The sequence below is a fragment of the Dioscorea cayenensis genome, chromosome 2 (genome assembly GCF_009730915.1).
Source record: "Dioscorea cayenensis subsp. rotundata cultivar TDr96_F1 chromosome 2, TDr96_F1_v2_PseudoChromosome.rev07_lg8_w22 25.fasta, whole genome shotgun sequence".
Lineage (NCBI taxonomy): Eukaryota > Viridiplantae > Streptophyta > Magnoliopsida > Dioscoreales > Dioscoreaceae > Dioscorea > Dioscorea cayenensis.
In genome coordinates, this window is record NC_052472.1 from 21,581,835 (window position 1) to 21,595,583 (window position 13,749).

At 30.0% G+C, this 13,749-nt stretch overlaps 1 protein-coding gene and 1 long non-coding RNA gene across 2 annotated transcripts; both read right to left on the reverse strand.

The window, feature by feature from the left end:
* Positions 1-287: 287 nt before the first annotated feature.
* On the reverse strand, positions 288-7,785 carry LOC120271224 (caffeic acid 3-O-methyltransferase 1-like). Its single transcript, XM_039278104.1, has 2 exons — positions 7,352-7,785; positions 288-425 (listed from the first exon to the last, which is right to left on the reverse strand). Exons 1-2 carry the CDS (start codon positions 7,732-7,734, stop codon positions 392-394), a joined length of 417 nt encoding a protein of 138 aa, XP_039134038.1. The 5' UTR covers positions 7,735-7,785; the 3' UTR covers positions 288-391.
* LOC120271240 lies at positions 4,942-7,188 on the reverse strand. The gene is made up of 4 exons (XR_005539865.1): positions 6,639-7,188; positions 6,288-6,501; positions 5,262-6,212; positions 4,942-5,190 (listed from the first exon to the last, which is right to left on the reverse strand). It is a non-coding gene; the product is annotated as an uncharacterized LOC120271240 (long non-coding RNA).
* Positions 7,786-13,749: the final 5,964 nt, after the last annotated feature.

Consider the following 13,749-nt stretch of genomic DNA (forward strand, 5'->3'; position numbering starts at 1 on the left):
ATGAGTGCCAAAGCCCCAAATATTGTAACAAAATGAAATTTGGAGCACTAATTCTTTATTATTTTAATATATGTAATTTATTCATTTTTTTATTATTACATAAAAGACTTTGATTTGCTGTAAGTCACAAGTTGCATTTACTTGTAGAATTCCATGACAGAAAAAAACTATAAATATTACACACAAATTTGACTTTAGAAAAATCCACTTTCTTTAGCAAGAAATTGATATTCCTGTTCAGTTCTTTCTTTCCCTCCAGTAAAGAAAGTCAACATAATAATATCAAGAAGCAAAGCATTCTTTGCTTCATCAATTTTTTTAGGAATAACTTGCTCTATAACGATTAATTTTCCATCATCTGGTAATGTCTTCAAACAGTTTTTCAATACCTTCATACAATCCGCATCACTCCAATTATGAAGTACCTCCTGCATACAAACATCATATTAAAGCCAAGCCATTTTTTTTATAATTTAATTTTTTTAAAATTATAACAATAATAATTTATCAATGAGAAATACTTCTAAACACGTAATGAACTCACGAGTTATTTCATAATTAGTTTTTATTTCATATTTGCAATATTTTTGACGTGAATAATGATAATCCAAGATATATTCTTTTTATAAAATATATGGACAAACCATAAACTAAAAAGCACTTCTGATCTATCTAAAAAGGTTTCAAACATCACTTAACCTCCTAGTTGTGTACGTGTTCATATATATATATATATATATTAAAATTTTAGATTTTATTATATACTTTCCATACATTTTTTATTTCTTTTTTATGCATAAAAACTAATTAACGTACAAACCTTCAGTAATATGGCATCACCACTAGGGGACACTTTCAAACATGTCTCCCTGCAACTCCACTCCTGCATGCAAACAATCACAACCAATTTTCTTTAATATAAATCTATGAATTAATATGACTTCTAAAACATACAAAGAAAAATTAGCTACAAGTTAAAACAAAAATTATGATTAACCTTCAATGGGTTGTGCTTGAGAGACCACTTTAGGTAAATCAAAGTTGACGCCTTTGATGTGTGGGTACTTGGATAGTATGATGGAAAGAATGCCCCCATGACCACTGGCCACATCCACAAGCACATTAATACTCTCAAATCCCTTTGTAATTTCTCAAAGCATCTTCTTCATGAGCATGGTTGTCTGGTTGAACATGGCTTTTGTTGAACATCTCACTGAAAATGGGGATCTTTTGTCCTCATACTCAAACAATGTGGTTCCATGAGTCTTCACAAAAGGTGCACTCCCGTCTAACACTATATGTTTGATATTTGCCCTGTATACTGTAAAATCTAAGTAAAACTCTCATTTTTTTAATTAGATTATTCATATTCTTAATCAATAAGAAGGTTTTTTTTTTTTCAATAAAAGCTTTTTTCTCATATTCTTATACATACATACATGTAATGCATGTACATATAATATTTAATTTTTTAATTTAATTATTATTCTCAATATAAATCTCAAATTTAATTCTGATATTATTATTATTATTATTATTATTATTATTATTATTATTAAGTCATGCTCTACTAAAGATAAATATAAAAATAAAATAAAATTCAAAACATATAGCTCTACTAACAGAATGATTTCCGTCACTGAATGTCTGATCTATTCTAACATTTTTAAAGATTCATTGGTATAAAATAATTTATAGCTACTACATTTAACCATTGCTATAGATAAGTATAAGTATAGAGTAGTGAAGTTATACCAATGGAATAATATCTGTAAGTAAATATCATATTTATTCCCGACAGATTGAATATTCCATTGGTATAGATAATTTATAGCTACAAATTTGACTGTTACTATAGATAAAAGTCAACCTATACCAACGATTAAAAATCCATCAGTAGAATATCTTATATATAGTGATGCTTAAAGTATCAGTCGGTGAAACCAGTCTATAGCTCACGAATTTAACTGCTATTCTATTGAGAAGGCCAGATATGGGCAATCTTTTGTAGTAGACTAATTTTCATCAACACAGATATAATTTTATATTATGCATCTTTATCATGGCTAGGAGTATTTAACTTTATAAAACACAGACAAATCCCGTGTCAGGGACATGTATAAGTGTGGAGTCAATATCTCAACACACTTATGTCCTCTTTTTGCATGGATGAATTAGACCCCAACTCTTTCGCAAAAACATAAACACCCTAAATATGAGATCTATTGTTAATATATAGACTAAGAGGTTGTTGACTTTATTTATCTATTATTTATTTTTATGAAATTTTTATATTAGAATATATGCATGTATATATATATATATATAACCCATCATTTACGACGGTCATTCTTAGATTTTAAATCTAAGAAAATTTATGGATGTGTACAACAGTCGCAAACGGTGACCATGTAACTCTATATATAGTATTTTTATAAATAATAATTATTAAATAAGGATTTAACGATTATAAACAAATATCCCTGCTAAACACTGCATATGTGGACGTGGTCATCCGCAGATAACATATGTTTATATATATATATACTAGATTTAAGTACCCGCGCTAACGCTGCAGGTTGATTATATCTAAAATGAAGATTACAAAGATAGTATAAATTTTGAAAACAAAAAAAAAAAATTATTAATGTCATTTTTTTTTTTGTAAATCATTTTCAGTATGGAAAATATATTTGCAAGATATGACTGGAATATGTTATATTTTTTATTGAATGATGAGAATGATTTTATTTCGATACTTTGAAAGAAAAAATAATTTTACATACTAAGCCTTTCACCTAGGTTTTTTTCTTTTTTTAGAAGAATTGAAATAAGATGTCTGTCTAATATATATATATATATAAACATATTTATTTATGTATATCTTTATTTAGTGTATAATGATTGAGGATTTTAAAAGTGTAATCAAGATTTATTGTGATTGTATATAATATTAAAAGTATGGATGGTGGTTGAGCAGATTTTATTGCAGGTAATGTGCTATAAAAAGTTGCCAATGCTTAATTTTTATGACCAAGTATTTGTTTAGAAAAAGGTGAATTTATTGTTTACTTATTTTCTTTATGAAATTAAATTGTGCAGAGAATATATATTCAAGATATGGTAGTTTTATTTATTTACACAAACTTTCACTTTATAACAATTTTGCAAATTTATATAGAGTTATCGTTTTTTACGGAATTTTTTATTCACATATAATGATGGAAGGATAATGAAAGGATCTTCATGTTCAAGAAGGAAAAGTGTCCAATTTAAATATTTTAGAAAAACAATATGAGAAATATATTAAATATGTTATATTGTTTATTGAATGATTAAATGACTTCATTTAGATATTTTGGGCAAAAGAACAATTTTTTATATTAAGCTTTTTACTTTGTTTTTTTTTTTTCTTCATGGCTATAATAATTGAATGTGTATGTATATATATATATATATATTTATATGTATCTAGAATGATTGAGGATTTTAAAGTTGAAATCAAGATTTATTGTGATTGTATATTATATCAAAGGTTTGGATGGTGGTTATGTAGATTTTATTGGGGGTATTGTGCCGTTAAAAGTTATAAGTTGGATTAATGGTTTACTTATTTTATTTAAGAAATTAATTTTTTTTGTTCATATATATTCAATATATAGTACTTTTATTTATTAACACAAATGTTCATTTAATGCATATTTTTCTGAATTCCTGTAAGAATTTTGTTTTTTAGGTTTTTTTTTTTTTTAAATTAGACTGGCATAAGATAATAGAAAGATAATAAAAAAAGATCTTCATGCTTAAGAAGGGAAAACAATTTATGCATGCGAAAAACATGGTTCTACAATTTATTACTATCACACGAGTGCATTTTACATGAAGAAAATCTAGTTTGCCAAGAATGTTTACATATACAAACATTTTTGATAACTACAAATAATATCTTCAAAACCATCATTTTAATATAAAATATGAGAGTAGAGTTTGAATTCCTCCACCCATTATAATAAACAATATAAAATGATAACATATCCATCTTATTAAGAAATAAAAAAAATTAAAATTATTGACTTCATCTTACTCGTTTATATTTTTTTAAAAAATAATTGCCTTTCAAAACATCATAAATATGAGTTAAAAAGGATTTATTAATAAATTCCATTTCCTATATTAGTATACATTGACAGATTTGCAAAATTATTTTTTAATAATATTAATCAAACCATAATATTTGCACATATATGTATATTGTGGAAGTGTATAAGATCATTTTTTTTTTGTTCTAAGTTTGGTTTCTTATAATATTGCCAATATAAAAGAATCAATATAGAGAGAAGGGGTGGGGGGTGATTGGATTATTATTTAGATTAACGTTCAAGCCACGAAGAAAAGCATTAAAAACATAATCAATGACCTTGTTATTTTCACCTATGGAATTATACATGTCTTCATCATAATAATAATCATAATGCTAATAACCCTCTCAGCCATTTTTTATGTTTCACATCACTAAGTTTTTGGGTTGTAGAATGAACTCATCTTATTTTGACTAACTCATTATCAAAGAAAGAGATTAACAATAATCATCATCATTAACCTCCCCGATTTATATGTGACAAAGTTCTCCTTTCATTTGCTTTAACAAACAAATATATATATATATATGGATTAAAATGTGCCCAAGTCTTAATAAACAAACTTCAAATTATTGGTGAAATAAATAAAGAATATTATTTATTAACATTATATAAAAAAAAAATCATAACTTTAAAATTAACTTGATTTTGGATAGCCTCAAACCGTAAAACTCAAGACAACTGATCAAATCTCAAAATTCTCACTTTTTATAACCACCCATATACTTTTATAAGCAATGAAGGATAAGTATAAAAAATCACATGTAAAGATGTTAGAAGGATCACAATGTCAGAAGGATCACAATAAATTATATATTGTATACAACATAGTCAACAATTGTGGGCAATGTTTATTCAAAAGTAGGGCACTAGCAAATGAATTCAAATGGGGAATAAAATTAAAATCAATTAAATAAATCAAAAAGGACTGAATTTCAAAGATACCAAACTGATTTTTTATCAAAAGTGTACTACCCATGTTTATCCAAAAGTCTCTTTAAAATGAATTCAAATGGGCTTTCGCTCTTCTCCAAAAATATGTAAGCCAGGCCTACAAAGACAATTGTTTATGAGAAAACTAAGAGAGGTGAGGTGAGCACCTTAATAACATCACATACACACCTGCTTGAAGAATACATCCTCTGATTCTGCTTGGTTGAGTTCTGCAAGAAATGCTAATTTCGCCCCTTTTTTTTTTGTGACCATCACCACGTTGTATCAAACAACCATAACTCAATGGAAAAAATCAAATGGGCTTTCAAATTATTATAAAATAAAAAAAAAGTGTATAAAATAAACATAAAGGATGTTAGGTATTAAAATTAACAAATAATAAAGAAATCATAATTAAAAGATTTACCTAATATTGAATAGCCTCAGCCAACTTTCAAACAATGTCTAAGATGTGTGGGCCAAAAGTGGGAGTTATCTTTGTTACAATGCATTGAGATGGTTTTATAAGCAACAATGGATGGCAGTTGAGATTTATTTGATCTAATCTAATTAATGTACATGTACTTGAGAAATCAAAGTAATTTTAATGCAATGTCAGGATAAGATTACATGTCAAGGAATTGAGTTACACATGTCAAGAAATTGAGTTGACTACATCCAATGGTGGGACCATGTAAGATCAATTAACATTAGGATTAGGATTGCATTTATACCAACAATTGAATGCTATAGATAAAAAATTATTGGGCTTGTAAAGATTAATTACCATTCTTATCTAAAATGCACTGAGCTACCAACGTGTCAATTCTATTCAATTCCTACCATTAAATTTATATATGTATCAGAATCCAATCCAAATCTAAACAAAGTTTTGGATTTTCAAATATATGATTGCATATGAAAAAGGTACAAATCCTATCAATTCATATCAATTTCATACTTATCAGACAAAGATTTGAATTTTCAAAATGCTAATGTGTATATCCTATCCAATTCATATATATCAACTTGATATTTCACCTTCGAGGTTGGTGAATCCCTCTTCCTTGTTCTCCATCGTCATGAGAGTGAGAAATCCAGTATCTATCCTTCACAATCTTGAGAAAGAGATTCAAACATCTGTACAAATTTAATTAATTAAAAAATTAATACAGATGCAAGGATGCAAAATTTAACCAATGGATGCCACGTCACCACTCCCTTCCACCATGTCAGCCGACTCCTCAGCCTTCGTCCTATTCACCTTCCAGGGCGAGGATGCTGATCGGGATCTTGGCATGCGTCAAGGGCTTCTGATCCTCTAGAAACTTGAGAGACTCCTTCATGGTTGATGGATCGAGATTCCAATCTCTAGTGATGCGAAGGAATCGGATCTTGGCCGGGTGCGATGCGAGGATGAGGAAGAGCCCTGGCCATTGGAGAGGTGGAAAACCAAACAACCAAACAAATATGGAGATCATAATGGAAAACCAAAACAAAACCATAAACAAAAAAACACATAAACTTCTATATATATTACTTTATAGTATTAATTCAAAAACTCACAGTAGCTGTGGCTTCTTTCAGCTCAATGCTTGAAAACTGAGACCATGAATGAAGGATTCTCCAAGCTGAAGACTCAACTTCATGAATCAGTGTTTCTTTGAAGCTTTCGTTTCCGGAGACACGGTGGTGGCATTAGACATCCTTCCATTTGACAACCTCCCATTTATCATCTCCATTGATATCCTTAGCTCTAGCACTGTAAGCCCTAGACTCCAGACCGCTCTGGGCTCATGTAGGCGCAGGTGCCGATGTCCAGCCGAGATCCATAAACATGTGGTCGCCGGAGGGGGAAGGGATGGGGGAGAGAAGAGGGAGGATGTAGGGATGAGGGGAAGGCACGGAGGAAGGGATCGATGGGGAGTGAGGCGGCTAGGGCCGGAAGCAATAGGGTCAAGGAGATTTTGGAGATCTAGGGTTTTTTTGGGAGTGGAAGATAGAGCAGAAGAGGCGGCTAGGGCTGGAAGCAATAGGGTCAAGGAGATTTTGGAGATCTAGGGTTTGTAAAAAAAAATATTTTTTATCTACCAATCAAAACAGGCCAAATGGCCACTCAAGAAAACTTGCATGAATAGTATAAATTAGGGGATAGAATTAATATGAAGTATATATATATATATATAACTTTAAAATGATTTATTATATACTTTTCACTCCACTCACTCAAACCTTTCGTCGCAACAAAATAAATAAATAGATAAATAAAAAGGTTATACCATGTATCCGCCCAAGCCTTGGAGAGATGCACTAGCATAAATGGAGCCAGAGAGACTCCATCCTCATCCTTAGTGAAGAACTTGCAAACCGGGCCCAGTCCATAGCGCCTCTTGCTCTTCCCATCCTCCTCTCCGTCCATCTCGTCGCACATCATCACTTTGTTCGCCGCCAAGAACCGAAGCATTCTGTCGAGCACCTCGTGGGCGTCAGGGTTACTGCTTTGGATCTTAGACAGGATCTCTTCCGGCGAGAGCAAAGCGCCTGGCCCAGCTGCTGCCATGACCTCCAGCACGTCTAGCTCAATCATGGCCTTCAGCGTCATCGGCAACGCGATGCCGCAGCCAACTTCAACGGCGTCGGCGAATGCTAATGTGTCCGCCATCGGTGTATTGCACGGGAGGTGGTTTGTGTTTATTCTCAAGAGAAGATAGAGTTTGTGGGGGTACTTAAGAGATGATGTTGTTTGGTCTTGGATTATGGTGCTTTTTATAGTGAATATTTACTTATAAAAATTTTATATTTTATTTGACGGCACTTAGATTTTATCTCATAATAATTATTATTTTTTATTTTTTAATTTGATGTGACCAGTTGCCAACTTTGACAATTTTTGTCGGATGATCTTCCACGGTTTGATTCGTCAAATGAATATTATTATTATTATCACTATTATTATTTATTATTATTATTTATAAAAGTTAGACCATATTAATTTATATGTCAGTGACGTGTTATCGTCAAATATATGTGACTGTGAGTAAAACTATTAATTAAAAAAATATTTGAAATCAAACTTTGAATTATAATAAAGAGAAATGTTTATTAATATTATTATTTTGATGGTATAAGAGTTTTGTTTGTTGAAGTTTGCCGCATAACTCACACCCCCACCCCATGTTATTCATTTTATTTTAATAAAAGAATTTGAGCTTGTATTATGCTTTATTAAAAATTAATATTAAAATATTTCTTTTGAGAGTATGACAGTTATGGTTAATTCTTACTCTGTGTAGCCTAAACTATATTTTAAGATATGACGAAAATAATGGCAGGCTACCTCAGTGGTTTTATTTGTTTATTTTTTTAAACATAACATGGGCAAGTATCTCACACATGTATATTTTATGACTACACCTCAACCATACATTAGAATAGGGTTTAACCTTTGACCTCTTATATATAAGTTAAACATTTTACTGGGCAATCATTGTCGCGGTGTTACTTCATTAGAGAATGAATGTAGAGAAAGTACAATTTTCATTACTGAGATTAAAGCGATTATATGGTCTGATTATAAAATAAACATGAGAAAAGTATGAAGGAAAAAAAAAAAACCAAGAGGCCCGTGACTGAAGGTATCATAATACCAAGACCGTCAACGTACTCATCAAACTCTATTTGTTGGATATATGGTCTCATTCACAAACTCGTCTAGATTAGAGTAAGAGTAAAAGAAGTCAAAATTAAGTTTAATGGTGGATACAAAAGCCACTAAACTTGCTTCTCATCATGTCTTAAATTACAGATATAATGGAAACATGAACATAAGATTAATCTTAATGGTAAATGACAAAAGCAAGTTGAAATAATTATTGAAGATGTAGTTATTCAGCTCGAATAAAATATTTTTTAAAAAAAAACCGCAATGAAAACCTCTCAAATATTTCACATTTTGAGGGTACAATGGCTCTCCAAAATGATCACATGTCAACCAAAAAAATGTGGCATTTAATAAAAGCTTGATATTTGATTAAAATGATTCTAAATTTTCGAAGCAAAATGGCACTAGCTACAAGAATAAGTGGTCCATTAATTCCGTATGGGGTAAAATACGGATGAACCACTTCACATAACTATTATTTTTTATTATTATTATACTTTAATTATGTATTAAAAAGGAATCAAACTTTTTGACCACATGTATAGGAGCCAAGTGTCTCACCCTTTAGACTAATGCCGTGTTAACTATTTTTTTTAAAATAAATTAATGTTCTAGACGGAAAATGGAAAAGAATAACCACAAACTAGGAAGTCATAACTTTAGCGTGAAGCACTTGTAATGGTTTGAAAGAAACTCCTAAGATTATTTTTTTTCTAATGGCATGATTACCTTTAATATTTACAATAAAGCCAAGACTTTTATGATGAAGAATAATACAATTTTAGATATTTTTCGTTTAGAGTTTTATGTTTTTTCATTTTTATAAATTTTAAAATAAAAAAATTAAAACTCTACAAAATAGGTTTATTTAATTAGAATAACAATTAGGACCAAAACGATCATAATCTAGTGGCATTGACTTTACTATGAAAATGTGTGAGTGAGATATTTAAAAAACTTGTGTTCTAGTCTTGTTAGACTTGATGATGGCAATTGGTACCTGTTTGTGTGTACAGGTCCAAACCCCATATTATCAAGTGAGGACAAGAGAGCTAGATAATTAATTCTCGGCCATGTGCCCCTAATATATATAGTGCTTATTGCTTTAATTAAAAAAAAATAATAACAATCATGAAAAAAAACTACACAAGGTGGTAGATTTTGGCTTATTAAATTGTTAATGCAATTTTAAGCAAATTCTTTTATAAATTAAAATTTCAATAACTTTTAAATAGGCGATCGTTTTTACAACTAAAATATTTAAAAATATAAATAATTTGTTTTAATAATATTTACAACTAATAATCATGTGTTTAGAGGCGCATGGTATTTGAGATTAACAAATAAAATGATCATACATCAAAAAAGTAGTAGGTTATAAGTTATATATAACAGTTACACACCCCTCATTGCTTGGTGTTTACTATCATATGTTAGTTTTATTTTATAAAGTTGTACGTACCAAGTTTTCTAAACCTTGATATTTTCACATTTTAAGTATGATTAAAAAACAATAGACTTTAAAAAAAGTGTGCTGCACTCAGTTATGAAATGGTATCTAAAAAATATCATGTTGTTAAATTAAATTTTTTTAAGATAGACGTGGACTCAGTCAAAGAATTCAGAAAATGATTTATTCTTGCCACTTCGGCGCATGAAGTCTTTGTCAATAAAAAAATATAAAAAAATATTAATAAAAAATTATTTTAATGAATAAAAAAGACAAAAAAATTCAAAAATTATTTTCAATAATAATTTATTATTATTCTAAATTGAGATTTTAAATAAAATTTTCAGAAAACTTTATTGCTATGCTTTCAACTTTTTTAAGATAGTACATAAAATAATAAAAAGAAAAGAAATTTCAAAATTAATTTTTATTAATTTATTACTATTGTTCTAAATTGAGATTATAAATAAAATTTTCAGAAACATTATTGCAATGTTTACAATATTTTTAAAATACTACATAAAATTAAAAAAACAATCAAGGCATAGTCCAACTATTTTTATCATGTCTCATGAGTGAGAGATCTCGAGTTTAAGCCATTCAATTCGCAATGCATAGGATCTTTCATGCAAAATTTCTAAAATATTTAATTGATGGATGGTTCAACTAAGTCAATAATCAATACTTTGTTTAGAGTTATTAGTGCAAAGGTACCATAGCATTTATTATTATTATTATTATTATTATTATTATTATTATTATTATTATTATTACTACGCAAATTCTCTTACTCCCCCAACCAAAGTTTTTACAATTGTGATTAGAGTTATTTTTTTTGTGGGTACTTACCTTTACTTTTGTTGTAATTTGAGCACTTAATTTTAATTTATAATAAAAATAAGCATATTATTTTAATTTTGTTTCAACAGGAGGGCAGTAGGACTATTACGGTATGGGTTAGGACTATTACGGTATGGGTTTGATGATGTGTACATCTGTTTGTTGACAAGAAATATGTCTCTTCACGTTATCTGCGCATGTGGACATTCCAGCTAGGCTACTTATTCACATGCCCTTCCTTCCACGCTACGTAAGTGTCAGCTCAAAAACCCTTTTTCTCATTCTCTCCCCCGAGAACTCCTCCCCTTTTCTCATCCTCTGCCTTGTTGATACTGTGAAACCTCTATCTCCAGTCAAGGATACCACTTCTTTGAACCCGCTACTAAACTCCATGACACCAAGAAGCCCAATATGGCCTTGAAAGCAGACAGGGCAAGCAAGAAAAAATTTACATGTTCCGGCATCATCCAGCATTCTTGTGAAGCTTTAAATTTATTGTTGTAATGTTTTCAATTTATGAAGTGATTTGAGATTTATCATATATATGAATTTATGGAGTGAAGCTTTGAATTTATTGTTGCAAAGCTTAGTGCATGATTTTATTGTTGTATTTGATTGTTGTAATGTTATGGATAATCATGAAACCGGGTGTATAATAATGTTATTAATTTGGTTATTAAAATACCGGAAATCACCATAAAACTGAAAACCCATGAACCCATTTTCCTTCAACTAATAATTAAAGATCAAAATTCATCCAAAACTCCATTTCATTTCCCCCAACAAAATTCATCACAAATTGAAAACCTAAGTTTGATATACATTTCTAATTTCACAACAATTAATCTAATGTCTTACAATAAATTGGTGATCCTGTGTTCGGTGGCTTTATCACTTAATCAACCTCCATGAATAAAGGCCACAATTCCTCGGACGAAAGATCTGGTTTCTTCAGCTACTACGCAATCTTCTCGAACACAGGATGTGGATATGCGGGGTTCTTGGGTCACTTGGTGTGTAGGTGCAGTCGCGGAGGAGTGACAATATCAGCAGTCACCGGTGGTATGGCAGAGGTTAGGACAGAGGATGAAGAAATGGGTAGGATTTCTAGAGGGAAAGAGGAAGAAAAGGGGTTTTTTGAGCTGGCACTTACGTGGCGTGAGGGAAGGGCAGGTGAATAAGTAGCCTAGTTGGAATGTCCATGTGCGCAGTTGATGTAGAGAGATATATTCCATGTCAACAAACCGATGTACACATTAGCAAACCCATGCAGGAACAATCCTAGTGCCTTTCGTTGAAACAAAATTAAAGTAATGTGCTCACTTTGTTACAAATTGAAATTAAGTGCTAAAGTTGCAATAAAGGCAAAGTTCAGTACCCACAAAAAAAAAATTACCCGGAGTTCTAAGACAATAAACATTCATGCCCCGTTTGGATCATGCAATAATGCCTTGAGAATGGAAATCACTTGCTCCCATCAATCTTTAACCCCTGTTTGGTAACCAAGAAACTAGAAAATGCATTAATAGTGTATTTTATGGTAATAGGATTACTACATGTGGGGTGATTTGCATTGTTCTCAAAATTGGGCCATTGGTTCTCCCTAGCGTGGAAAAGCCCATGACACGTCTCATTTTACATTTAATTAATTTTAAAATTAATATAATTATTAATATATTTAATTCTAATAATTAAAGTATATAATAATTAAAATATAATGAAATTTAAATTATTTTATAAATAAATTTTTTTTTTTTTGTTAATTAATTATATGTTAATAAAAAATTATTACTTTAAATAATTAATTATAATAATTAAAAATAATATATCATATTTACATAGTGATTAACATAATAAAATAATTGAATTATTATTATTTAACTATTATTATTATTTTAAATTATTTTAATTAAATATGTAAATTAATTATATTAAGTTTAAATATTTAACTATAATAATTTAAAGTAAAATAATGATATGATAAATATATTATAATAAATAATGTTAAATATTTATTATTTATACAAGATGATCTTATTTACACAAAAGGGCATAAATATAATTTTCATTATATCTCTCTTACTTTTTTTTTTCTATTCCTAATTCCCATTCTCTCAAACCAAACACTGTTTTCATTATTATGCTCATTCCCTTTATTCTCATTCTTCTTTCTCTCTTTTTGTCATTCCTTTTTTTTTCTTCATTCCCATTCCGCAATCCAAATGGACCCTCAACGGAAAATCTAACAATATGATTAAATACATAGGCAGATCCATATGTATTAAAGTGGGGTCCAAGGATACTAATTTTTTTTAAAATTGTATTAAGTATTATATATATATATATAGAGGGTGGACCCCATTCTTCATGGAACATGGACCTTATTGTGAGATTGATAAGTGTCTAAATGTACGTATTTGAGTGTATGTATTTGTTACCTCTAGCATGTATTTTCATTAGAATTGATGCCCGTTTTGTGCTTAATCGTGTGTTATTTGCTTTGCAGGGCACCGGGAACACCATGGATGACACGAGGATATGATTCGGGTGAAAAAAAGAGAAGAAAAACGCGTAGTATCGTAGTGGAAGCACTGCAAAGACTGACATCGTAGCAAGATTCCCGTAGTGCCACTATAGCACCCGGAGAGTTTCAAGTCGGGATTTGGATCATGGCATACGGCTCAATGCCGCCCTGAGATAGAGCCCGGGATGATCACCGTAGCTAT